This window comes from Rhamphochromis sp. 'chilingali', assembly GCF_963969265.1.
Source record: "Rhamphochromis sp. 'chilingali' genome assembly, chromosome: 7".
Taxonomy (NCBI): Eukaryota; Metazoa; Chordata; class Actinopteri; order Cichliformes; family Cichlidae; genus Rhamphochromis; species Rhamphochromis sp. 'chilingali'.
Genome location: NC_137934.1, coordinates 37,261,035 through 37,285,615, shown reverse-complemented (window position 1 = coordinate 37,285,615; position 24,581 = coordinate 37,261,035). Strand labels below are relative to the sequence as shown.

At 40.2% G+C, this 24,581-nt stretch overlaps 1 protein-coding gene across 1 annotated transcript in view; it reads left to right on the top strand.

Moving 5' to 3' along the window:
* The first annotated feature begins 10,692 nt into the window (after positions 1-10,692).
* The window catches only part of ntf3 (neurotrophin 3), a 39,431-nt gene continuing 25,542 nt past the window's right edge, over positions 10,693-24,581 (top strand). Inside the window, exon 1 of the mRNA XM_080886807.1 lies at positions 10,693-10,836. Within this exon, the coding sequence (XP_080742933.1) occupies positions 10,819-10,836 (18 nt within the window). The 5' untranslated portion in view covers positions 10,693-10,818. The remainder of the gene's footprint in view (positions 10,837-24,581) is intronic.

The window sequence follows — 24,581 nt, the reverse complement described above, 5'->3', positions numbered from 1 at the left end:
GGCCCAGACCTCCCTCTCCCCAGCCACCTCCTCCAGCTTATCCGGGGGAATACCAAGGCGTTCCCAGGCCAGCCGAGAGATATAATCTCTCCAGCGTGTCCTGGGTCTGCCCCGGGGCCTCCTCCCGGTGGGACATGCCCGGAACACCTCACCCAGGAGGCGCCCAGGGGGCATCCTTGTCAGATGCCCGAACCACCTCAGCTGGCTCCTTTCGATGTGGAGCAGCAGCTGCTCTACTCTGAGCCCCTCCCGGATGGCCGAACTTCTCACCCTATCTCTAAGGGAGAGGCCAGCCACCCTTTGGAGGAAGCTCATTTCTGCCGCTTGTATCCGCGATCTCGTTCTTTCGGTCACTACCCACAGCTCGTGGCCATAGGTGAGGGTAGGGACGTAGATCGACCGGTAAATTGAGAGCTTCGCTTTTACACTCAGCTCCCTCTTCACCACGACGGGCCGGTGCAGCGTCCGCATTACTGCAGCTGCAGCCCCAATCCGTCTGTCGATCTCCGGCTCCCTTCTCCCATCACTCGCGAACAAGACCCCGAGATACTTGAACTCCTCCACTTGTGGCAGGAACTCATCCCCGACCCGGAGTGGGCACTCCACCCTTTTCCGGCTCAGCACACCCTCACTACGCGTTTAGGTGCACCAGGTCTGTCCAGCGTCCTCCCCCGCCACCTGATCCAACTCACCACCAGGTGGTGATCAGTTGACAGCTCAGCCCCTCTCTTTACCCGAGTGTCCAGAACATATGGTCGCAGGTCTGCTGATACGATTACAAAATCGATCATCGACCTACGGCCTAGAGCGTCCTGGTGCCACGTGCACTTATGGACACTCTTATGTTCGAACAGGGTGTTCGTTATGGCCAAACTGTGGTTAGCACAGAAGTCCAATAACAGAGCACCGCTCGGGTTCAGATCAGGGAGGCCGTTCCTCCCAATCACGCCCCTCCAGGTCTCGCTGTCGTTACCCACGTGAGCACTGAAGTCTCCCAGCAGGACAACAGAGTCTCCAGGTGGAGCACCCTCCAGCACCCCCCCCAGGGACTCTAAGAAGGCTGGGTACTCTGAACTGCCACTCGGCGCATAAGCGCAGATGACAGTCAGGACCCGTTCCCCGACCCTAAGGCGCAGGGAACAAACCCTCTCGTCCACCGGGAAAAACCCCAACGTACCGGCAGCAAGCCGAGGGGATATTAGGATACCCACCCCAGCCCGCCGCCTCTCACCAGGGGCAACTCCAGACTGAGACAGAGTCCAGCCCCTCTCCAGGAGACTGGTTCCAGAGCCCAAGCCATGTGTAGAGGTGAGCCCGACTATATCTAGCCGGTACCTCTCAACCTCACGCACTAACTCAGGCTCCTTCCCCACCAGAGAGGTGACATTCCATGTCCCTATTGCCAGTCTTGGCAGCCGGGGGTCAGTCCGCCAGGGCCTCCGCTCCTGGCCGCCACCCGGCACACAATGCACCCGACCCCTATGGCGCCTCCTGCGGGTGGTGGGCCTGCGGGAGGATGGGCCCATGTCTCCTCTTCGGGCTGTGCCCGGCCGGACCCCATGGACTAAGGCCCGGCCACCAGACGCTCGCCCTCGGGCACCCTCCCCGGGCCTGGCTCCAGGGCGGGGCCCCGGTAACCCTATCCCGGGCAGGGTAAACTGTTCCCTCGGTGTCCTTTTCATAAGGGTCTTATGAATCGCTCTTTGTCTGGTCCCTCACCCAGGGCCAATTTGCCATGGGAGACCCTACCAGGGGGCAAAAGTCCCCAGACAACATAGCCCCTGGGATCCCTGGGACACACAAACCCCTCCACCACGATAAGGTAGCGATTCAAGGAGGGGAAAGTAGAGACCTATTTCTCCCTAATATCCTCAACAAAAATGTTGTTGCGTGACATAAAACATACACGTGGTTTAAACAAAGGAAAAAACACCAACTTTGTCCAAAAGCATCTCATGTTTAGCTGTTTCCCACATTTTCTTTGGTCATTTTAGCCTTTTTGGCCAGGGTGAAGGGAGTATCTGCCATCAAACAAGAAGACAGCCGCATGTAACTACAACGGTGTTTGCTAGTTCACCTTACATGCATTAATTTAATAACGTGGTTACACACGAACAACATTAAGCTTCTGACCCAGAGAAGAACGGCTGCTGCTGCCATCATCATCCGTCATCATTTCTGCTACACTGACAGGGCTAGGGGCCAGGACTCTCCTCTTTGGGTTCATGTTGCTAACTCCGGGTCCGATAACAGGCACCACACCCGCAGTAGATATGCTCGGTGTGAGGTCCTGCAGCAAGCTATCAAATACGGCGCATTTCTCGGCTTTTAAAAAAATGCTATACGTCACCAGGTGTTTCATCAGATTCGAGGTGTTACCTCCTTTGCACAGTATCACCGTATCAACATAATACCACTTGTTGCAGGCTGCTGAGTTTGCCCGCCTACTACGCTTGCAAAGGTAAAATGATTGGCTAGAAAAAAGCGATTGCTCATATTTAAAGTGCTATAAGTAACTTGTTGGGCTATAATATGTTAAACATATGTCAAATGCATCCCTTATGGATGACATAAAGTCATCTTGAGCCACAAACAACATTCGTGTAACAAGATACAAGCCGCAATCAGTTTTTGGCAGCGACTTTTATATAACCTTTATTTATGCAGTAAAAAAAATCTCATTAACATTAAAAATGTATTTTGTAAGAGTAAGTTGCCCAACAGGACAGCAGAAACGGCAGCAAATATTACAATAGTTCTGTAAAAATATTTTAAGTGGGGATAAAGGACCGGATTGGTTATAATGTAAGTACAAGTTGTAAAGATACTTAAAAAACAGATAATTTTTTAATTCTTTATGTAACCCCTTTGTATCCCCTGTTCACTGAAGTCTATTTACGAACATACGTAAAGATATTACACATAAAAAAATACACAGAAACACTGGAAATCAGTTTTTGGCAGACAATCACTTTTTGGCACAACACCCGGTACCCATCCCTAGTGCAACAGAGCTGAATTAGCATTTAATCTGACTGGAGTATTTTTAAACCTAGGTATCTCTATTTCTACTTAAGTAAAGAAAGTCTGTGCTTTTGCTACTTCTGAGGTTGACGCAGTTTCCAAATTACTTCAGAAATTATTTCTAGTATTGTTATAGTAGTGTTAATGATGATCTGGAGGAAGGAATCAAAAGGTATTTTTCTGCCTCCTCAACATTTTTATTTAATGTATGCTGCGTGACAATAGATCCCATCTATCAACTGGAGTTGATAATTTAACACTTATTAATGCTAACTAGGTGTTAAGAGTTTATATACTAACTCTCAGAGTATTCTAGTTTAACTACATAAGAGATCTTCTAATTAATTCTTAAAAGTTTGAATTTTACTCTTCTGAACTTCTAGAAATTCCTTTGGAAATAAACATGTATTACAAAGAGGCAATGGTTTTTGAAAAACATTTATTTTTGAACTGTGCACTACAATTTCAAAACATTTTCTGAAACATGTAACAATATGGAGCAATGTACATGTTCTCACTTTCATTAGAATATTGTTTATCAAATGCTCTGACATAGATAAATGCAACAGCATGCTCATTGTTCTTTTCTTCAATGGAGGAAGTGATGAATGTCCTCCATTCATCACTTCTGCTTTCCCCCATATTCCACCTTCACAAGCATATCCTGTGTGGAGATTCAATAAAAATTAGTTGTGCACTAATTAATTACACAAATAATCTGGTAATCAATTGAAGCACAGTAAAAAAAAAAAATCATTTTTGAGCTGTAACTTGTATTTAAAGGCAATATTCTACCCGAACATGTTTGTTGAAATGGTGCTCTCTCAAACAACTGAAGAACACAGACAACAGTTAATGGTGAACTAAATTTAAAAACTCAATCTTTTTCATTTTTACCTAAACCGTGTGCACAAAACTCTGGAGGGATCTAAACGTACAACCCAGTCAGGACGTCTGCAACTGCTGTTTGCTCGGTTTTTTTTGTGGGAGATCGTTTTCAGGCTTGAAGTAGCACCATTATACCAACATTTCACAATCTAGATATTGTTTTAGGTGTATTTAAGTTAACCAAAAACCTGACTGAAAATTCATATGCAAGCTTTTTTTCAAGGCTGTACTATTTGCCCGCAGACAATATATTTCAGCTAGCTAAAACAGATTATTATGCTATCAGCGAGCAACATGGCTAATGCCTTTCACACAGCTTTGTCTCAACTCCAAAAAGCCACAGAAGTAAAAGCTCATAATAATAATTGAAACAATCTCACAAAAAAACGACTTACCAAGCATAGCAAACAACTCAGAAATATGTAGAGCAAAATGTTCTGAAACGGCTTCACTTCAGCTTGGATCAGAATCTGTGGTACTGCGGGCGGAGTCTGTGAATTTACTCTATTAGTGTCATAGCCCCTCTAGGAGTTCGGAGTTAAGAGGTCAAGAGTTAATGTTAACATTGTAACACCTCCAGATTTGAAATAGAAACACTCATTTTTAACACTCGATTTTAACTACTATCATTTTACACCTCAGAGTTACATTAAAAGAATGTGACTCTACTTAGAGTAAAATTAACTCTACTTTTGCAAGAAGTCTACTAACACCAAAACATTTGACACTTTTGAATTTGCTGTGGCCTATAATCCTATACGATTAAACACTGGTTTCTGTTTCACCAAACCTGTTTGCCTCACTCCACAGCAGTAGAGCCACACCAGTTTGACTCGTTTTCTTTTCTCAAGTAATACTGCTCATATCTGTAATTCTAATTCCCCAAAAGTTTTCCATTGTACTTAAGTCAAGCCAAGTGGATAGTAAAGACTCCGTATGCGCAGCATTGGAGTTCAGGGAATGTTTTATTTGCACACTGCCTTTTGTATTTTATTATTTATTTTGTTCTGTCAGCCAGACTGATTAAACAAATTGCATTTTAATAGTCTACCCATTGTGTTCACTATGTTTTGTTATACTGATGTGTATACAAACTTGCCATGAAAAATCAGTTAGATGCAAGTCACCAATCATTAATCATCAATCATTTCCTGCTCAGAACAAGACGGTCAACTTTCTCTAACTTACCAGGAAGAACAATAGCGTTAACACACCATCAACAATAAAACACACAAAAGACGTTAAATAACATCTTTAAAAATGTTAGTTTTCGTTTGTTTGTTAGTTTTGTTTTGTTTTCTAATCATTCATTGACACCGAAACTGTTTCTTGCTTTTAAATAAGTTGAAAGTGACTTCAATTAATGAGTTTTGTCTGTCAGGTATCCAGTATTCAAGTAGAGAAAATGTATAGCTTATATTATCGCATAAGTCAGCTTCTCCCCGAACGCTAACATTTAAGTTTAATCAGTTAAACTTTTTAATACTGATCTTGTCACTTTTTTCATCACAAAAAATGGAATCAAATATGAATGAAAGCTAAAGAATAGCGACTAATGCGTCCCAGAATGATGAATTCAGAGCCTTTACATGCTGCTGCTTTTCAGGAAACCAAAGCTGAGTTTTGGTTTGGAAGCAGTTTGATAAGTTCTTACCTCTTCGTTCCATTTGCACCTGAGCCAGTGTCGGAATCCCCCATGATCGGCCCCGATCCTTCTTTTCGTGATTCCTTGTTCTCTTTCTTTCTTCTTCGCTTCAGCCACAAAATCCAGCGATTATTTATTTAAGTGGCTCACTTAAAGAAGTTATTACATCACCTGTCATAAAAACAAAAAATATTAGGAATTGTGCTTAAAACTAAAACTGACATAGTTATGTATCGGGCAAATAACAAAGTGAAGTCATGTTTTATGCACCAGTTTGAGCCAGCACACTGGACTAATTTTTCTCTCCAGGAATACAAATAAATGTGTTTTTACTATTTCTTCTGTTTTCTTTGTGAAGCAGAAAATAAACATAAAAAATGTCTTTGGTAATCACCAATCCTGTTACAGTAAGTAGAGCAGCTGTGTGTCATCATTTACAAGGTTATCAAATCGCAGGTTTTATTATTTATTTTCTGCTTTAATATTAAGTAAAAATTTAAACTTCAAATTTAAACTTTAACATGTTACAAATTTGCCTGTGTACAAATCAAGGGTCAAACTCCACGGCTGAAAAATGAAGACACGGTGTAAGTCTGAACATTTGCATTTCCTTAGGTGGACACTAGAGGCTAACTCAACAAATGACTTAATTCCCCCAAAATCTTATGTTAAAACACCCCAATTTATAGGAAAATAAACAGGTTTATGAAGCGGTACAAAATTGGTTTTGCTATTTATCATTTCTGTTTTTTCTCAGCAAAACAACTGTACACATTTTGATGTAACTCAGTCATTCTTAAGTCTTAACAATAGACCTACTGCTGCTTTGAGTGACAGGTGGATATGCTAGCTGTTTCCTGGAACTGGACCTCTCAATCAATGGTGCCTTTTGAACGTTTTGATGTAAATATCTAAAAAATAACTTGGATGTACAGTCACCAACCAACTCTAGAGTTTACACATAGTCCAAAAAAGAGAAAATATTCAATGAGTGGAAGTTGGAAGTGTTTTGTTGATCAGGGTCACAGATAGGCTGAAACCTATCCCAGCTGTCGCAAGTCAAGAGATGCTCTATGCACTCTCTGTACAGCTCAGCAGGGCTAACACAAAGATAACCACTAAAACACACACTTACACCAATTATCCTAACCCAATCCATGTCTTTGGATGCACTGTTCCAAAAAATAGTAATGTCAAAGTATCTTTACAGTTTTGTACTGTCTTTCTAGAATATCAATAAGTAGACTGTGATTTTACATGTCGAAGGTAACATAACATCACTGTAAATATAGTAAAACACAATTTACTTGTTTTTTAAATATATTTTTTTGTACATATGCATATTTAGATTGTAAAAATACATTCAGAAATGTATCATAATTTCACAAATATTTGTCTGTTATGTGAGAGAAGGATCTGTTAAATCCAAATGTAATACTATGGAAAAATATATAAAATGGTTGAAAATTAATGAGAATAATCAATAATTAAAGGAGTATTTGAATCATAATTTTGCTGAAAATTTCATGTCATCTAGGTCTGATTCAATAATTCAGAGGTAACAAGTGAAAATATAATTAATAGGAATGAAAACTAAAAAAAAACATATAAAACATTGCGCGGACACGCTGTGCTAATTATATATTTTAAAAAACAAATGTAGAGGTAGGAATTGCAATTAATATAAATCTCAAAGTATTCACAACATTCCTGAACAGAAATAGGCCTCTGCACCTGGGGTGAGGGTGTGGCCATGAAAACAATGTGACATGCCATTGGATGTTGGGACACATAATAACATGACGCTAAGCATCGGCCAGTGAATGTGAACTAACAACCACAAGGTCGCAGGTATGGCTGTACTGTAGGAAAAAATCCTAATATAAAAATATTCTACTGTGCATTTTACAGTTTTGTTCTGTTCTTCTAGAATATCATTAAAGTTACGTAAATAGACTGTGATTAACGTTAAATCACTGTAATGTAATAAATTTTTTTTCATGATTATTAAATGTATCTGTCTGTACATATGCATTTTAGATTGTTAAAATACATTCACAAATGTATCATGATTTCACAAATATCTGTCCGTTATTTGAAAGATTGAACTGTTGAATTCAAATGTAATGCTATGGAAAAGTATATAACATGATTCCTATAAGCTTGTGTTACATCACATAAGTATTATTATCTTTGCTATTTAGGGCGTTTGTAGCTCAAGAGTTGGCAGTTCCCCTTGTGATCAGAAGGTTGCCGGTTCGAGCCCCGGCTCTGACACTCTCGGTATTGTGTCCGTGGTCAAGACTCTTCACCTACCGCCTACTGGTGATGGCCAGAGGGGCCGATGGTGCGATATGGCAGCCTCACCTCTGTCAGTCTGTCCCAGGGCATGCAATCCATTATTATTTAAACCAACTGTTAACTGTATATTTCTGTACATATACGTATTATGATTCATATTGCCACATTCATTGACCTTGTTTATAGGTAATTTCATTGTTTGATCACGTTAAAATGTTCCTAATTTAATGTCTAAAAGCACTTGGAAAAGGCAGAATCCCATGTAAAATTAGCGCAACAAACTCTATTTTCATTACTGAAAATAACCGTATTTTTATGGGACAGTTATTTTCTGTTATTTTACGGTCGTATTTTGGCGCCCCAGCTGCCGGAATATTACCGTTTTTTTAAGATGTTTTTTTTAACAGTGTGGTGGAATAAAGTTGGAGTACCCGGAGAGAACCTGTAAGCTACAGAAAGGCCTCAGACTGGATTGAAAACTATGGACCTTTTTGCTGTGACGTGGCGATGCCGCCATAACTAAATATGCTGTAATGTATCTCTATTTATTCATTTCTATTCATCTCCTAGTTTTTTAAATGTGTTATTATTATTTCCTAAACAACCCGATGTTATTGGTCTGGTCCCTTAGGATGAGGAGGATGTACACAAACTCCTTGAAGACAAAATTACGCTTAGTTAGCTTGCTGGCTAAAGCTGAAGATAATTTATCTGTTCTGGGGTTAAAATAATCTTGAGCGATATTATCCGTCTTTGCCAAAATGGAGAGCAAAACAGGTATAGCACCGGTTACTGGGTGGGGCAGGGCATTGTCAATGGTTGGTTGAATTAAATTACAAAGTAATAGTGTAGTCTACAGCCTATTTGGTTACAGTCAAACATCCACTGAGATCCTTTGGTGTCATTGCTGGCAATGCAGGGTAGCATCTTGTCGAATGAGGTTGAATCTATGCAGGTGCAAGTTTGAGTAACTTTGTAGTAGACTGGTGGACACAGAAACTACAACAAGCCTTTAAGTAGAATGCCTTATCCTACAGACACTGAAGCTAGGAGATAGCCAAGGCCTAATCCAACTCTGAGTTTTATTATTTTCCTCATTTAAGAATTATTTTTTATTTACATTATGCTGATCTCTACAAATGCATAGCAAAAATGCTGAAAGTTATCATATTATACTGATAATATTATACCGTGTTCACTCAAGGTAAACATGACAATGATATAACAATAATATGTGCAGTATATGAACAAAACTACTGGGCCACCGACACATCACACCTACAGCAGCTGTTCAACAGTGCCATCAATGAAGCTCCTGGCACACAGTTTTTGAATTGATGTTTGGCGGTTTGGTGTGTGTGCTACAGCACTCTGTAACTTGGTATTTCATTTCATTTTATTCATTTATAAAGCACATTTAATAACAACAGAGCGTTGACCAAAGTGCTGTACAACATAACAATTAAAGTTAGTGGTCTGCCACTTCATGGGTGAGCTCCTGTGGTTCCAAAAGGTTCCACTTTGAAATAATAGCACTTACAGTTGATCATTCTATATCTACGAGGGAAGAAACTGACTTGTTATAGAGCTGGCACGCTAATGCTGTACCACGCTCAAATTCAGTGAGCTCTGTAGAATGGCCCATTTGTTTCTTTAGAAATGTTTGTAAAGGCAGACTGCATGGCTAGATGTTTGGTGATTTCTTTTTTTAGATTTACTTATAGGCTTGTTGCCTTTATTTGATAGGTCAGCAGTGGAGAAAAGAGGGGGAGAAAGAGCAGGAGAACACACAGCGAAGGCCCACAGGTCAACTTCAAACTGCATTTTAGCCACAGGACATATGAGTGATGCTAAGCCAGTAAGCTAAACTGGCAGCTCTGGTGATTTATTTCATAAATCTGTGGCAGTGGTACTGAAAACACCTGAATTTCAAGATTAAGCATTGTGTCCCGATATCGTTATCCATGGTGTCAGGAGCCTATCCCAGCTGCCACAGGATGAGAAGCGGGGTACACCTTGGACAGGCGGCCAACAATAATTCTCCTGTGAGGACTAACAGGACTTTGTCCTCTTTAGCAAAGTCTGATGTGTTTTAGAATTAAATAAAGTGCTTGAAACTGACTCTTACAAGAAGCTGAGTCAGATTTTTTAGGAACTTGCAAATAAAAGTTTGACACACTAATGTTGCCCAAATTACAATGATTTACCAGTTTTTATAGACTATAAAACAATCTGAATGAAATTTTCTGTCTAAAACTTGTACTGTTACTCAGACTGCAGTTTAATCTTAGTTTTAGGCTTTGAAGAATTTGACCAATAAAAGCCAGAACTACATACAGACAAACTGAAAGAGAGCATTAATCACACGCGCGGCACGCACACACTCACACGCTCCTAATTCTGTGTCCTAATTCATGTCAGTAGGCTTGCTTCGCTGACAGACAGTGGCCGCATGCATGCATGCAGGTCTTTGCTCTTTGCTGCTGCATGCGCCAAGAGCCATCTGTCCTGTAACAGAAAGAGCTGCGTAGATTATGTTGTCCAGAGAGAGAGAGAGAGAGAGAGAGAGAGAGAGAGAGAGAGAGAGAGAGCGAGTGTGAGTGTGTTTTTGTGTGTGTGTGTGTGTGTGTGTGTGTGTGTGAGAGAGAGAGAGAGAGAGAGAGAGAGAGAGAGAGAGATGTGAGAGAGAGAGAGAGAGAGGGAGAGAGAGCGAGTGTGAGTGTGTGTGTGTGTGTGTGTGTGTGTGTGTGTGTGTGTGTGTGTGAGAGAGAGAGAGAGAGAGAGAGAGAGAGAGAGAGAGAGAGAGAGCATTACGCACACCCTGATCTTGTCCACACAGAACTAGTGTGGCGCACAGACAAGCGGCAGCCCTCACAAAGTGGGAAGTTTTCGCCGAAGGATTCAGTGTAAAAATTAATCACCTTCATGTCGACTCTGTTGGATACTAACCCGCCGATGCTATGGTTACCTTTATTACGGTAGGAACAACTGATTTCATTTAACTGGGAACTTAGTGGAGTATTTTTGTCGCTGCAAAACTCTTTGGTTCTTTGACACCAGGTATAAGCCAAAGTGTGCGACTTGCTCAACATTATTTAAACGATGGTAACAGACTCAGATGCTCAGAGCTGCTGGATTTACAACTTGTACAAATGGCTTTAAAAAGTTTCAGAAATCCTGAATTTGGTAGAGAATCGCGTCTAAATATGTGCTGAAGATTTCGTATTTAGTTAAAAAAAAAAACTGTGTTATTTTGTGTTCACCGACTATTTCACCTTCTAACTTTAAGCTTTGGTCAGTAAAACCAAGTAAAAAGGGAAACTACCCAGAATGGACAAAGTAACGTATGTTGCACGTTTTCCTCGGAGTTTGGAACAGGTAGACTTGAAGGTTGGCTATTTACAAAGTTGGTTTACGCATACAAATGTTTGGAACTCCTGTTGTTTAGTCACACGCGGGAGTTTTACCAGCGGATCTAGCCGAATGCGCACGAGAACGATGTGCCTCTGGATTACCCACGCGCTAATTGCTCCTCAGATCGCGGTTAGTGGCTGTGAAAGTTGATGTGTCACGGATGACTCCTACAATAAAGGTGGCCTGTGCGCACTGCTCTCCCTCTTTGCTTGTTGCTCGTTCCGTGTGTGTGCGTGCCCGTTGTTTGTATACGCATGCAGACTAAAACCTGTTAGACCTAAGAAGAAAAAAAAAAGAAAAGAAAAAGTGAGAGCTCTCCGGGCGCAAAGATACCCTCTCCAGAATCTTCATACGTACTGAACTTCAGTACTTTAAATTAGTATTTTGTTAAAAATGCGCATGCAAGAAACATTCCCAACTCGTTTAAAATGAATGTGAAAACATACTTAAAATATTTGAATTGGGGTTGGAGTAGGTGCACGTGGGTACATTGTATAACCTTGTTCCCTTCCATCAAACCACCTCAGACTTCAGATTTCACTGTTGGCAGGTGTTAAATGAGTCGCATAATCCTCCCAGAAATACTGATGCTGTTAGCGGACTAACATGATGGCCCGATGAGGCGCGTGTATTGTAGGATCTGTGGTCTGGGCAGCTTTGTGTAATGGCGCGCATCTGTGGGCGTATTCAGCCTTTTTGGTGGATGAGTCCCTGCTGCTGCTTCTCGTACACTTTTCTGAGTACGTGCGTGCGTCGAAGTGTGTATGCACGCCAAGAGGCCGCCGGAGCAGCTGTTGCGGTGGCGGATTTGAGCCTTTCCTGACATCCAGACACACAGCAGGACTGGGAAATTAGGACACATGGAAGGAGGCGAGAGAGGGAGACACCGGCTCAATTCCGTAACTTTATGGGCACTTGAGTCAATGATGGCCTCCCAGGAATCCTGAGAGAAGCTGCTGCTCCAGCTGTGAGCTGTTGCGTGCGGGCATGCCATGCAGCTGCAGTTTAACAGCGTTCATTTTGTGCTTTACTGCAGGAAGAATGGAGAAAAAATAAGGAGTTAGGGTTGTGAACAGCGTAGGGGCGGTGCTCAGTGTAAGAACATGAAGTACAGTAGATATGGTTAAAAACACTATACTTTTATTGTGGATAGTTTAACTTTTTTCTCTTGTTTATGCATCTCATCTCATAACTTGTTTGTATAGTTTTTGTTCTACTTTCATTTCTTGTGGCAGTTTTTCTTTTAAATCACCTTGGTTTAAATTCCAAGAGTAGCTTGAGAAAACATGTCGGGAAATTATGAATGCGCAGCTATCAAAGGACTGCCGCCAAAAACACAACAACCAAAGATCAAAATCAGAGCGAGCTTATTTCAACAGAAACAAACGTAATGAGGCATAAAATCAACTTTAACGAATGTGCAGAGTGAAAATGGCAGAGATCGTGCCAAGAAGTTTGGAGGTGTAAAAATGTGCGACTGTAACTATACAACACCAAAAAGTGTGCTTAGTACATTTTTCCTCACCAGATAGAAACTTAAATAAAGAAACAGATGAAATCACTCGTTCTGTTTAATTGGTCTCTTGTTGACCAATGGAGTTGGATTGGAGCATCAGCCAGGAAAAGGCAGTCTGGGTGGGTCACCAGTGTTATCCCATCACAGATGTTTTGTGACATTTCCAGATGGACTGACCAGAAGCTGTAGTGTCCCCGAACCCCCTTCTTCTTCTGGAAATCTGTTCCCCTCAACATGTGATGTTTTTTCACCTCTCCTCGTGCTGCAGGATTATGTATAATTCACTTTACAACTGACATTTTTCTACATATCCAGAAACTGTACAATTAAATCTTTCCAAAAATGGCAAATTAGTTTTATTAGATCACAGAAAACAAAAAATTCAACAGATGTATGAGGGAAGGATAAAGCGAAAATGTATATATCAAAAAATGCAACCCTCTCAGGCTCAAATTAAACTTTTTGTTGCTAATGCACAACCAAGTCCTGCAGTGGTACTTCTGAGTAAAAAAACACTCATAAAATATGTATGTGGGGTTGTTAGTTTTTAACTCTTGCAAATCGACAACGCCTGCCTTGAGAGGGTTAACAACTTTTACCATGGAAATGAAAGTAGTACATTATCTTTTAAATGCAAGCAGGCTTTTACAGAATCAGTGTTGGGATATATTTAGTGGGACAAACCCAGAGAATCAATCTTGGATCCCATTCTCAGCTTTTTGTGGCTGTAACAAATTTCAAATTCATTTAGAGTTATGCAGAAATCACTACCGACAAGTCCTGCGCTATTAACATACTTTGGCTAAAAAACAAATTATTTAAAAACATGTATAGTGTGCTCATTTGGTATATTTTCCTGAAATAAACTTGTTTTAATTCAGTTATTATTAACTAACAGTGATGAGGGTATTCTTTCAGGATGGGCCTACTGCTCGTACTCAGCTTAAGGTCCATGCAAAATTCACAAAGGGTGATGGGCAGCAGGAAAAAAAAAATCATTATATTCATCATGTTTCTTTTCAGTACGTTCACATGTGAGCTGAGTGCTCTGGCTGAGAGCACAGAAGCCAAAATGCCTTAATGTTCAAATATTCTTGTTGTGAAGTTAGTTAGTTTAAAGCAGTGGTTTTTAAACTGTGGGTCCCACTAGTGGGACATAGATGACCAAAAAGGAATATCAACAGGTATCTGCTTCTGTACTCGGATACGCCACTTTTCTGATATCTAGCATTGGAAAATGTGCTAATTACCAATATATTCACAAAGGCATTTATGTGTGCAGCACAACCTCCCACACTGAGGGGGAAAAACAATTAAACAATTAAATCATGAGGGTACAAAGCCTGTAATATGTGATGGTGCCTGTGGAAAAACTAGCAAAAGTCGGCTAGCTTATCTAGCATGGGACAGCTTCCTATCTTAGAACTTTGTGGGATTATGGAAATGGAGATTTCTACACTAGCGCTTTGTTCTCCAGTACTCAACTTCTACCACACAATAGGAGGCCATTACGACATACGCTTCGTCAGTGTCTGTGTACAACTAAAAACTCAAACTCAAACACAAATAGGAAAATGGCACCACCTTATGGAGCTGTTCATCAACTGCATTTTACAAGTTAATTATTAATTGAGATAAATTCCAAATAAGGCAGACCCCTAAATCCGATAGTTGAAACAACAAATAAAGTCACAAAAAATCATGCAAAGTCCTTGCTCAGGTTTCTGACCGTGTTTTCCAGTTTCTGGTTCTGTACTAAAAAAAAAACATCTGAAAAGGTTCTGTTTGGTCTGTTTGAGCCTGTTACTGTTTGTAAATTAAACTTTCAAAATAAAAAAAGATGCAACAAGAAGCTGCAAATTAAAACAAATGAAAAATATTCAGAAATTATGAATTTAATTTCTCATTTATTTTCATTACATCGTGTTCTGCAATCATCTTTTCTACATTTTTGGTCAACCATTGAAACTTTAATGCAGTATTATGGACTTGGATTAAACAGAAAGTTGGCAGAACATGTTCAATCTAGCATTACTATTCCATAAAATAGTTGGAGAAGTGAAAGTGAAGAAATGTCACCTTCACAAGGACCAGTAGTAACTTTTCTGGTCCCAGAGGTCCATCTATAATGCCGACATCCCCAAAAGCCCTCGACTATGTTTGGTTTGAGATGCTTTTTGAGTGTTTTGTAATTAAAGTCAAGTACTCGAGACTTCAAGCACTTTTCTTAAAAGATTTCTGGTCAGCGAAGACCCATCAACATGCAGTTAAAGCCTAAACGTCAAGCAAATGAATCAAGAGCAGTCTTAATACCAAAAGGGTGAGGAAAGCAAAGTATTAGTGGGTTTACCACGATCTTTAATTTCCCTCCTGTCTTCCCTTGGTCTTTGGTGTGGACCAAGCTGATTCTTTCATCCTATGGTCACAGATTCTCAGCCTCGCCTGCTGGTTTACACATTTAGCAGAGTGTTTACGCTGCACATTTTTATGACTAGTTAGAGCAAAACATACTGTAAGGATGGGGATTAGGCAGCTCTGCTCTGTAGAACAGAAACGACACAAAGCAGGGGAGTTGCAGACGCATGCACGTATACATCCTCCACAATTCATTTAAGATGTTCATTACTTTGACCTGTAACCTTGAGTCTTGCTGTGATATAAAAGGCTCTAAATGGAAATCCTCATTAGCACAATTCTGTTTGCTTGTCTATTTTTTTTCTTCATTTTCTTTAACGGTAATTCCCACAATTCCCAGAGAGTCAGAGTAGATAGAGATCATGAGGTTTCAAGGTGAGGCTTGGCCTTCCTTGCAGTGCAGTCATATGACAGTCCAGCTGTCCTCTTTCTGTTAGTTTTGAGACGGTAATCTTCCTCCCTGTCTCAACGATTTTCTTTATCTCCCTCACCTCCACTGTCTAGATCGTTATGTCCTTCATTCTTCACTCTTTACGTCTCCTTCCCAGACAGTTTTCTTTCCACTCACACTATTCCAAATTAAGAGGGAAACTCTGTGATGAATTCCCATAAAAAGCTTTTTAAGTGGTTATTTATGTATATACATAAAACCTGCCTGGCTAAACATAAGAGAGCCAGTATTCGGCTTTGCTGTCTTATGACCTTTCAAAATGTCAGTTTTTCCAGAACAAATTAATATCTATTTAATGGAGTTAAAACAGTAGCAGAAGTACCTAAATACCTCACTTTTTTGTCACTAAATTTAGAGACTGTGGCTGACTGAAAGCACTAAATGAAATCCTTTCAAACATCTCCTAACGCTCCTAATCTGACCTTGCACACAGAACATTTATGGGAAGTAGGTAACTAATCACAACGACTGCTTCCCGTTGGACTTGCAAGGCGAATTATTTAACTTGTTTATTTATTTCTGGCTATGCAAATTTGAGACATAAATCTGATACACAATCTTAGCTAATATAGCTTAGCTCCTCTCTGGAGGTCAATGCCAGCACCAGGGTGACTAGATCCCCAAAAAACAAATGTGGGCCAAAAACTGTTTCTGTGGAACAATGTGGGGCCTGTTACTAATGCTGGGAGGTAGTCTGAAATTTTCTTATCTAACTTAGAAATAAAAATAGAACTAAACTGTGCAGACGCACATCACACAGAGCCAGTCAAAATGTGGGACATCGACTCAGTTTGTGGGACAGGGGCAAAAGGCCGTATAGTCCCACATAAAGAGGGACATCAGGTCACCCTAGTCAGCACTGAGAGGTAACATTTGCATCCATATTTTTTTAATTTTTGTTTAACTTTTAGTGTTCCTTATTAAACAGAAAAGATTATGAGCTTTTCAAGTAAAAATTCATATCATGTGGAGATATGCTCTGCTGAATATCTTAGATTTACCAGGAGCACAGATATATCGGCATCTGTAGTAAAAGTACTCAATAGGGGATGCAGGGGTCGGATTGAGGGGCAACCACAGACAAGCCTGGCTACAAAACACAACCATTAGTTAACCAGTGACTTTTTTTAAATGCCAGATTGTTTTATGAAACCATTTGTCTGTGTTGTTTATCTCACAGGGTCAAAATAAATAAATAAGACAAAAAAAATGAACTAAACTAAAAATAACAATTCTATGCTATATTCCATATCTTTTGTATTTAGCTACTCGACTATTCCCTTCGTCAAAAGGAGTCTGACGGTCAGATGGTGTCTAAAAAGATTATGTACACGTTTTCATTATTTTTGGTCACACTAATCCAATTTGCAACCTGATTTCATTTAGTTGTTATATCAGATTAAGATCTGGGGTCTTTCACCATTAAGATGATTATGGTTTCCCCGCTAAAACTATAAAACTGCAGGCAAAGTCAGGTCACATTCTCTTCCAATCTGTCAGTTTCAGCAGAGATTTATAGCACCCAAGTGGCCCATGCGTAATCTATGGTGCTTCTCACATCTGCTAAATTAACAGTCATTATTTGATTTGCCAAGACATGACATGGAGGTGCTGCTTTTACCACAGATTATGTTGTCTTTCATTTCTTAACGTCACTTCCATGAAAAATGACTCCCTTGGAGGAAGAGTTTTGTGTTTTTCTCTACTTTTTAGCAGCAGTGGGATCCCACTCAACTTTAATGTTTCATTGAAAAAATGAAAAAAAAGCACACATGTCCAATGTGTCTAAGATGATGCGCAATCTTCTTTTTCTCCGTATAGAATGAAATGCCTATAGGTGACGTCTGTGAGGACTGATGTGGCCACCTTTGATATTTGAGCTGGCAGTTGTTCAGGTGGCCTCGGGGAGAAACCTGCTGCCTGGTGTTTTTAACACAGACTCATAGTCATTGTACACAAACTCAGTTCCCTATACATGTCCCCTCATATGGTTTAATTCTAAACCAAACATAATACTAATCCCAACTAATGTTTATCTCAAAGCCCAGAAACCCCAAATTTGGGGTAATCATCAAAGAAATGTTTCCAGTGGTGTGAAACACATTGGCACTAACACTAACATGTTTTGCCATCTTTCTTTCTTTCTTTCTTTTTTTTTAAATTCTAGGTAGCCATCATTAGTGTATGACATAATATGGGTTTTGTCACATTTAAGCTAAAACTAAGTAACAGACGAACAAAAAGGTAGAAATTAAGTCAGCAAAATTTATGCACAGAATTCTGTGGTGGTCTATACCAAAACAGTAAGCCTTAATGTTAGTCAAATAACCCATTAAAATGCTCCTGAAGGTATCAACACTACGAACAATTAGTGAAGAGGTCTAATTCAATGTCTGAGGCCTAGCAGACGTTGGCCTGGCTTCCAGCTGCCTGTGACAGGACTCCCATAATCAGTTTGGCCACACCTCTAACTCAGTAATCTAGGTGGATGACTTAAAAACATCCAACTTCCTCAGAGTTAAAGTGAAGCTGTTCATAGAGGCTGAAAATGAATACTGTCTCAAGTGGCTCAAGAGGAACTGGAGTTTTTACCACTTCCACAGTGGCTTCATTTTTCAGCATTCTTCAGCCGTCCCTGGATTCCATTGTTGGCCTATCCATGCTTTTATCACTCAGGAATAAAGGACTGATTTTACTGATCTCTCTGTTGCATTAGTGACATTGGCTGGGGGCAAACACACCCTGTGGATACATTTCTGACTGTATGCTAAATTAGCAATTCAAGTTCCTGTTTACAGGGTACTCCTGAATGTACAGGCAACTATGATTTGATTACTTGATAGGGAAGAAAAAACAAAAGCATAATCATTCTCAGCCAAGTACTGAACTATGTTTTGTTTCTGTGATTTCCAAGTGAAGTGCATTTTTGATGCAAACTATAACTCACACTGAATGCGATGTGTTTCCTGTCTGTGTGTCAAGATTTGACTGAGTTATGATGAATGAGCGAGAAGAAGAAGCTTGGATTTATGACTTGGGTTTACCACACACATTATGTTTGACTCCCCAGTATAACTGGTCAGTAGGTTCATATTTGTGTAGCATTAAATCCATCATTCAAACATCTGAGTGAAGTAACAATAATCAAAGAACACTTTAAGTGAAAGGAGGCTTGTATAAATGTGGGGTGGTAATGCACTGGAAAGGCTGTTTGAATGATGTGTTTATGTGGCAGTTGGAAACATGAGAGCAATGCACGCTAACCCTATCACTAGACAAGGACGCTACAATTGGACTATTCTTCAAAAATCTGCATTAAATATTTATGAAATATACGGAGCTTGGAACTATGGTGCAGTGTGTATTAAATCAGAATGAAACCAGCTTCCATACCCTTGTCTTCCACCGTATTACTTCCACTGATGGCTGGCCTCTTATGGTCCAATGTAGTCATAATTCTAGTACTAGTTGCACAGGCTTTGCATGCTATAAAGGTGACTCACTCTTTGTCTGTGCTTTGCCTGGTGGTTTGCCTGACAGTAAGTTTATTTCCTGAGAGTCCTGTGCAGTATTGGGGAGTAACAGAATACATGTAACAGAAACAGGAGGTGGAAGCATGTAAATATAATAATAACCACTGCAGCCAAAAAGAGTGCCTGATGAGCCCAGTTGTAAGTGAGCTATTAAGACTCAACTTTACGCTGTGTTTGTGTTTTCCTCCGAAACAAAAAGTTCCGTTGAAGCAGCCTTTCAATCCCTCTCTCTGTCTCTCATTAGAAAAGTTGACCCAGACAACAAAGTAAAGCTAGTTTTCGGCTATGAGCCCGACACGAACCCAACGTATTAGCCAGAGGTCCCTTTATATACGCACGGAATAGTTTTCTATAGGAGATCGCTGCAAAAAGTGCAGCCTTACCTAATGTCCACACTACTGTTACTCATTTATATTAAAATTTAAACATCTAGTTGGTATTGGTATGGCAAGTAACCTTTAGTAATAGTAATAAATCACACAGCAATAGTACATTCATGTAGTTGTAAAAAGCATGATAATACACTCAACAAAAATATAAACACAACACCTTTGTTACTGCTCCCATTCCCCATGGGATGGACGTAGAGACCTAAAATTCATTCCAGATACACAATATAACCATCCCTCCCAAACAGTGGTCACAAATCAGTCCAAATGTGTGGTAGTGGGCACATCTGCTATATTGAGATAATCCATCCCACCTCACAGGTGTGCCACATCAGGATGCTGATCTGACATCATGAGTAGTGCACAGGTGTACCTCAGACTGCCCACAACAAAAGGCCACCCTGGAATGTGCAGTTTTGTCTCACAGCAAAATGCCACAGATGCCACAAGCAATGAGGGAGCGTGCAATTGGCATGCTGACAGCAGGAATGTCAACCAGATCTGTCGCCCGTGCATTGAATGTTCATTTCTCAACCATAAGCCGTCTCCACAGGCGTTTCAGAGAATATGGCAGCACATCCAACTGGCCTCACAACCGCAGACCTCGTGTAACCACACCAGCCCAGGACCTCCACATCCAGCAGGTTCACCTCCAAGATCGTCTGAGACCAGCCACCCAGACAGCTGCTGGAACAATTGGTTTGCACAACCAAACAATTTCTGCACAAACTGTCAGAAACCGTCTCAGGGACGCTCAACTGCATGCCCGTCGTCCTCATCGGGGTCTTCACCTGACTCCAGCTCGTCGCCGTAACAGACTTGTGTGGGCAAATGCTCACATTCGATGGCGTCTGGCACGTTGGAGAGGTGTGCGCTTCACGGATGAATCATGGTTCACATTGTTCAGGGCAGTTGGCAGCTGAGTTGGCAGCTCCCAGTTCTTGCATGGCCAGCATACTCACCGGACATGTCACCCATTGAGCATGTTCGGGATGTGCTTGACCGGCGTATACGACAGCGTGTACCAGTTCCCATGAATATCCAACAACCTCGCACAGCCATTGAAGTGGAGTGGACCAACATTCCACAGGCCACAATTGACAATCTGATAGACTCCATGCGACGATGTGTTGCACTGCATGAGGCAAATGGTGGTCACACCAGATACTGACCGGTTCTGGGTCCCCAGACCCCCAATAGCGCAAAAAACTGCACATTCCAGGGTGGCCTTTTGTTGTGGGCAGTCTGAGGTACACCTGTGCACTACTCATGATGTCAGATCAGCATCCTGATGTGGCACACCTGTGAGGTGGGATGGATTATCTCAATATAGCAGATGTGCCCACTACCACACATTTGGACTGATTTGTGACCACTGTTTGGGAGGGATGGTTATATTGTGTATCTGGAATGAATTTTAGGTCTCTACGTCCATCCCATGGGGAATGGGAGCAGTAACAAAGGTGTTGCGTTTATATTTTTGTTGAGTGTATATTAAGTAATCCAAAGTATTCAGAATACGTTACTCTCATTGAGTAAAGTAATGGAATACGTTACAAAATACATTTTGGGGCATGTATTCTGTAATCGGTAGTGGAATACATTTTAAAAGTAACCTTCCCAACCCTGGTCCTGTGTTCCTTTTCAAGACTGACTGGATGCTTAATCTGTAATCTGCACTATATCTGCTGCAAGTATTTGAGGCCTTTAATCTCACTTGTATTTCTATTCCGAGACCATTTAGTGATTTTACAAGCTACTTCACTTTTCAGTTGTTTCAGTTTAAGATCTGAAAAACAACATGACCTGAACTGATTCTGCAATACTATTCCTTTTTTCACATTTAAACATGAACAGTCTGAGTTATGTCTGGATAATGAAAGATAAACACATTAAAGGCGTTGCACTTACTCATTTCAGTTTTTGGGTTTAGTAAAACCAAAGGGAAAGACAGCCCAGCTGATATACCGTATATCATTTGGTATCTAATATCATGACTTCTTGCTGCAAGCATGTGGAAGGACAATAGTGGTTAATTTGCCTGCATCTAATAAGCATTGCAAAACTAATGATAAAACAGAGGTTAGGCAATGCCTGACTTCCTCGAGAAACATGTTGCAAGTGATGTGGTGTGCTGCAACCCAGCAGTCAATAGATGTGTGAAGGCAAATTAAAAACTTCATGGGATATTCAAATGACTCAAATCTTTCAAATGATAAAAAACAGTCATTTGTCATAGTGTTTTCCCTGAGTGTAAAGGTCTTTATATGACTCTCAAACTATTTTTCTTAATGCCAGTAACATGTACAATTAGTGGCACTATGCTTTTTGCATGTGACAATATTTGACAGGAGTTATCATTTAAACACCACTGTTGGGTGTAACACGTTACAAAGTAACACATTACTGTAGCACGTTCTAGAGATGAGATATAGACATTGCATTTATTTTTTATTACACATTAAGGTTAAGAGCAGATGGCAAATGCAAAGTGTGTCCAGGACAGAAACAGCGTCATTATACCGCTAACGCAACTTCAACTCTTTGCTGAGACCTGTACAGACAGGATGCTAATGCTAATCTAGCCCAAAGACAAGCGTGAGTCTTAAACTGAAGAGGTAACAAAGGCAGTGATCAGTGGTCAGGCTGTTTGGGCTGGTTTTCATCTTTGCTTTGTGTCATCAAGTTCTTGTTCATATGTAAAAACTAAAAGAAAGATCATATGTGTGTCCTTATTAGGATAGGGATTAGTGTTGGTTTGTGGGATTGTAGCCCCAGGGTTATATTGTTAACTGGTTATTATGAGATACTGCGTTTTGGGCTAATGTACAGAACAACAAGAAAACAGTGTAACGAGTAGTGTAACAAATTATTTTCTCTGGAGAGTAATTAACTAATGTGCCTCATTACTAATGTGTAATACAGTACTTTTTTTGAACAATGATCCCAGCACTGATTAACATGAGCCAAGCCTGGTTTTTGCAAGCTCCATCCATAAACATCATGGGTGAAATGCACGCACACACACACAAAGACCATGCGGTAAACGTGCTTTCTAACACTGCTAAGATGAGAATTAATGCAAATAAATGGTGAGTAACTCACTTTTGAAACCAGGTTCCCGTAATCTCTGAAGGAAATGCAGCTTGTTTGTCTTTTTGGCACTTCTACACTGGCTTCATCTTTCTGCCCCAGTGGTTTCCTCTTGCAAGAATCACACCAAAAATCAGTTGGCAGCAGCAGTGTTTTCCCCCTGGTACAGTATTACCATTGTGCTTACAAAAATGTAGTTTATCTCAGTTATTTGCATTTGGAACGTGATAACTAATGTGACAGAACCACAAGGTAGAATGTGTTAGATTTGGCAGCATGCAAAATTCAATCAGCTCAGACCAAGAGAGAAGAGAAAAATGAGTAAGGCTTACTCTTATTTTACATAAATCTGATAGTTTTTTAAAAATATATATAGTGTTTGAAATGTTTTGTATTAAAACAATTAACTGGAACAAGCAAATGATGAAATTTTCCACTGTAACATTTCTAAAAATAAGTTATTACTGTTGTTGTCAATGAATTTTCCTACCGAGCTGAATATTTCAGTGGGTAGTCTGAGTGTGTGTTATATATCCAGAGCATCAAACACTATCATTTTATCAAATGTCATTGGCACAAGGTGTTGTTTGGTGTTCTGGTCATATCGTAATTGGACACCAACGGATAATGATTCTGTTTTAAAGAAACATTCACAGCAAAGTCACTGTCAGAAGTTTCTTTTTTAAACATTCATTTTTCTGTTTTGCTTTACTTCATCTTTTCTGTTGCTCTCAGTTAGGTTTCTGAATTAAATTATGTGGTTTGATTTATGTAAAAATACATTTCACTTACACATCCTCAGTAAGCACTGATAACAGTCCCGAAGTGGTAATGGCACCAAGAGAGTACTTTTGACTGCTCAAGGCATCTGTTTCAAATGCTTATCTACTCCTATTGGTGCTATCAGAATACCGCTATATTGAAAAATTATCCTAACGGGTTACGAAGTGTGTTGCAATGTGACACTCAGGAGTCCTGAAGAAGCATCCATATGTGGTGACTTGGGAATACAAACAGGTTGAGGAGACCAAGGTTAGAATTTTTTTCGCATTCACCAAAAACCACATGGTTTGCAGAATACGTTTACATTGCATGTAAATGTGACTTTTTTCCCTAAACCACATTTAGGCAACTGCTTTGCCATTCTTAGTGGTGTTCAGGTTGTGTGTCAGGTTTCAGCTCATCAGCACTTTTCATTCAGCACAATTTTTTTGGCAGAATGAAAGAATTCAAAAATAAAGAAAGAAAATAACACGATGAGCAATTAGAAATTCTACAGTCCGGTTAGTTTGCCAAACCACACCAAATCCACAGCCAAAATACTGACAGGAGGTAGTTAATAATTCAGTATGTGGTGGTTTCTGCTGTCCAAGAACAACGGCAGTCTTATTTGGGCAAGAATAATTAGGCATGTGTCTTTAACATTTCAAATCCTTTGAGCTAATATTACTTTGTTGGAAACTGTAACCTCTTGGAATACAAATAAAATGATTTTTTCTGTTTTTTGTAAAGGGGTTTAGGAATGCTTGTGTTCAAAGTGCCTGACAGCAGAATAAGCACCAGCACCCAGGGTGGAACAAACACATGATGAATGACTATACTTACGATGACCTCTAATGACAGCATTCAAACCCTTAACTTTACATTTACCAAAGTTTAATCAGAACTCTGTAATCTGTACACAAAACTAGTGAGTCTGAGAGAAATGTGTCATCTGTGGCATTTATTTCCTCAGAAGTTACATAGCCTTGGATCACGTCTAACAAATCAATAAACACATTCACACAAGCCTGCATTGGTCTTTCAAAGAAATAGGGCAAAAACTAATGACTGTAAAACACAGTTATCAATTTAGTTATCAGTCTGGCTTTAACTCCTGCCAATTTTCCTTTAACCACGGGACACACAGCCA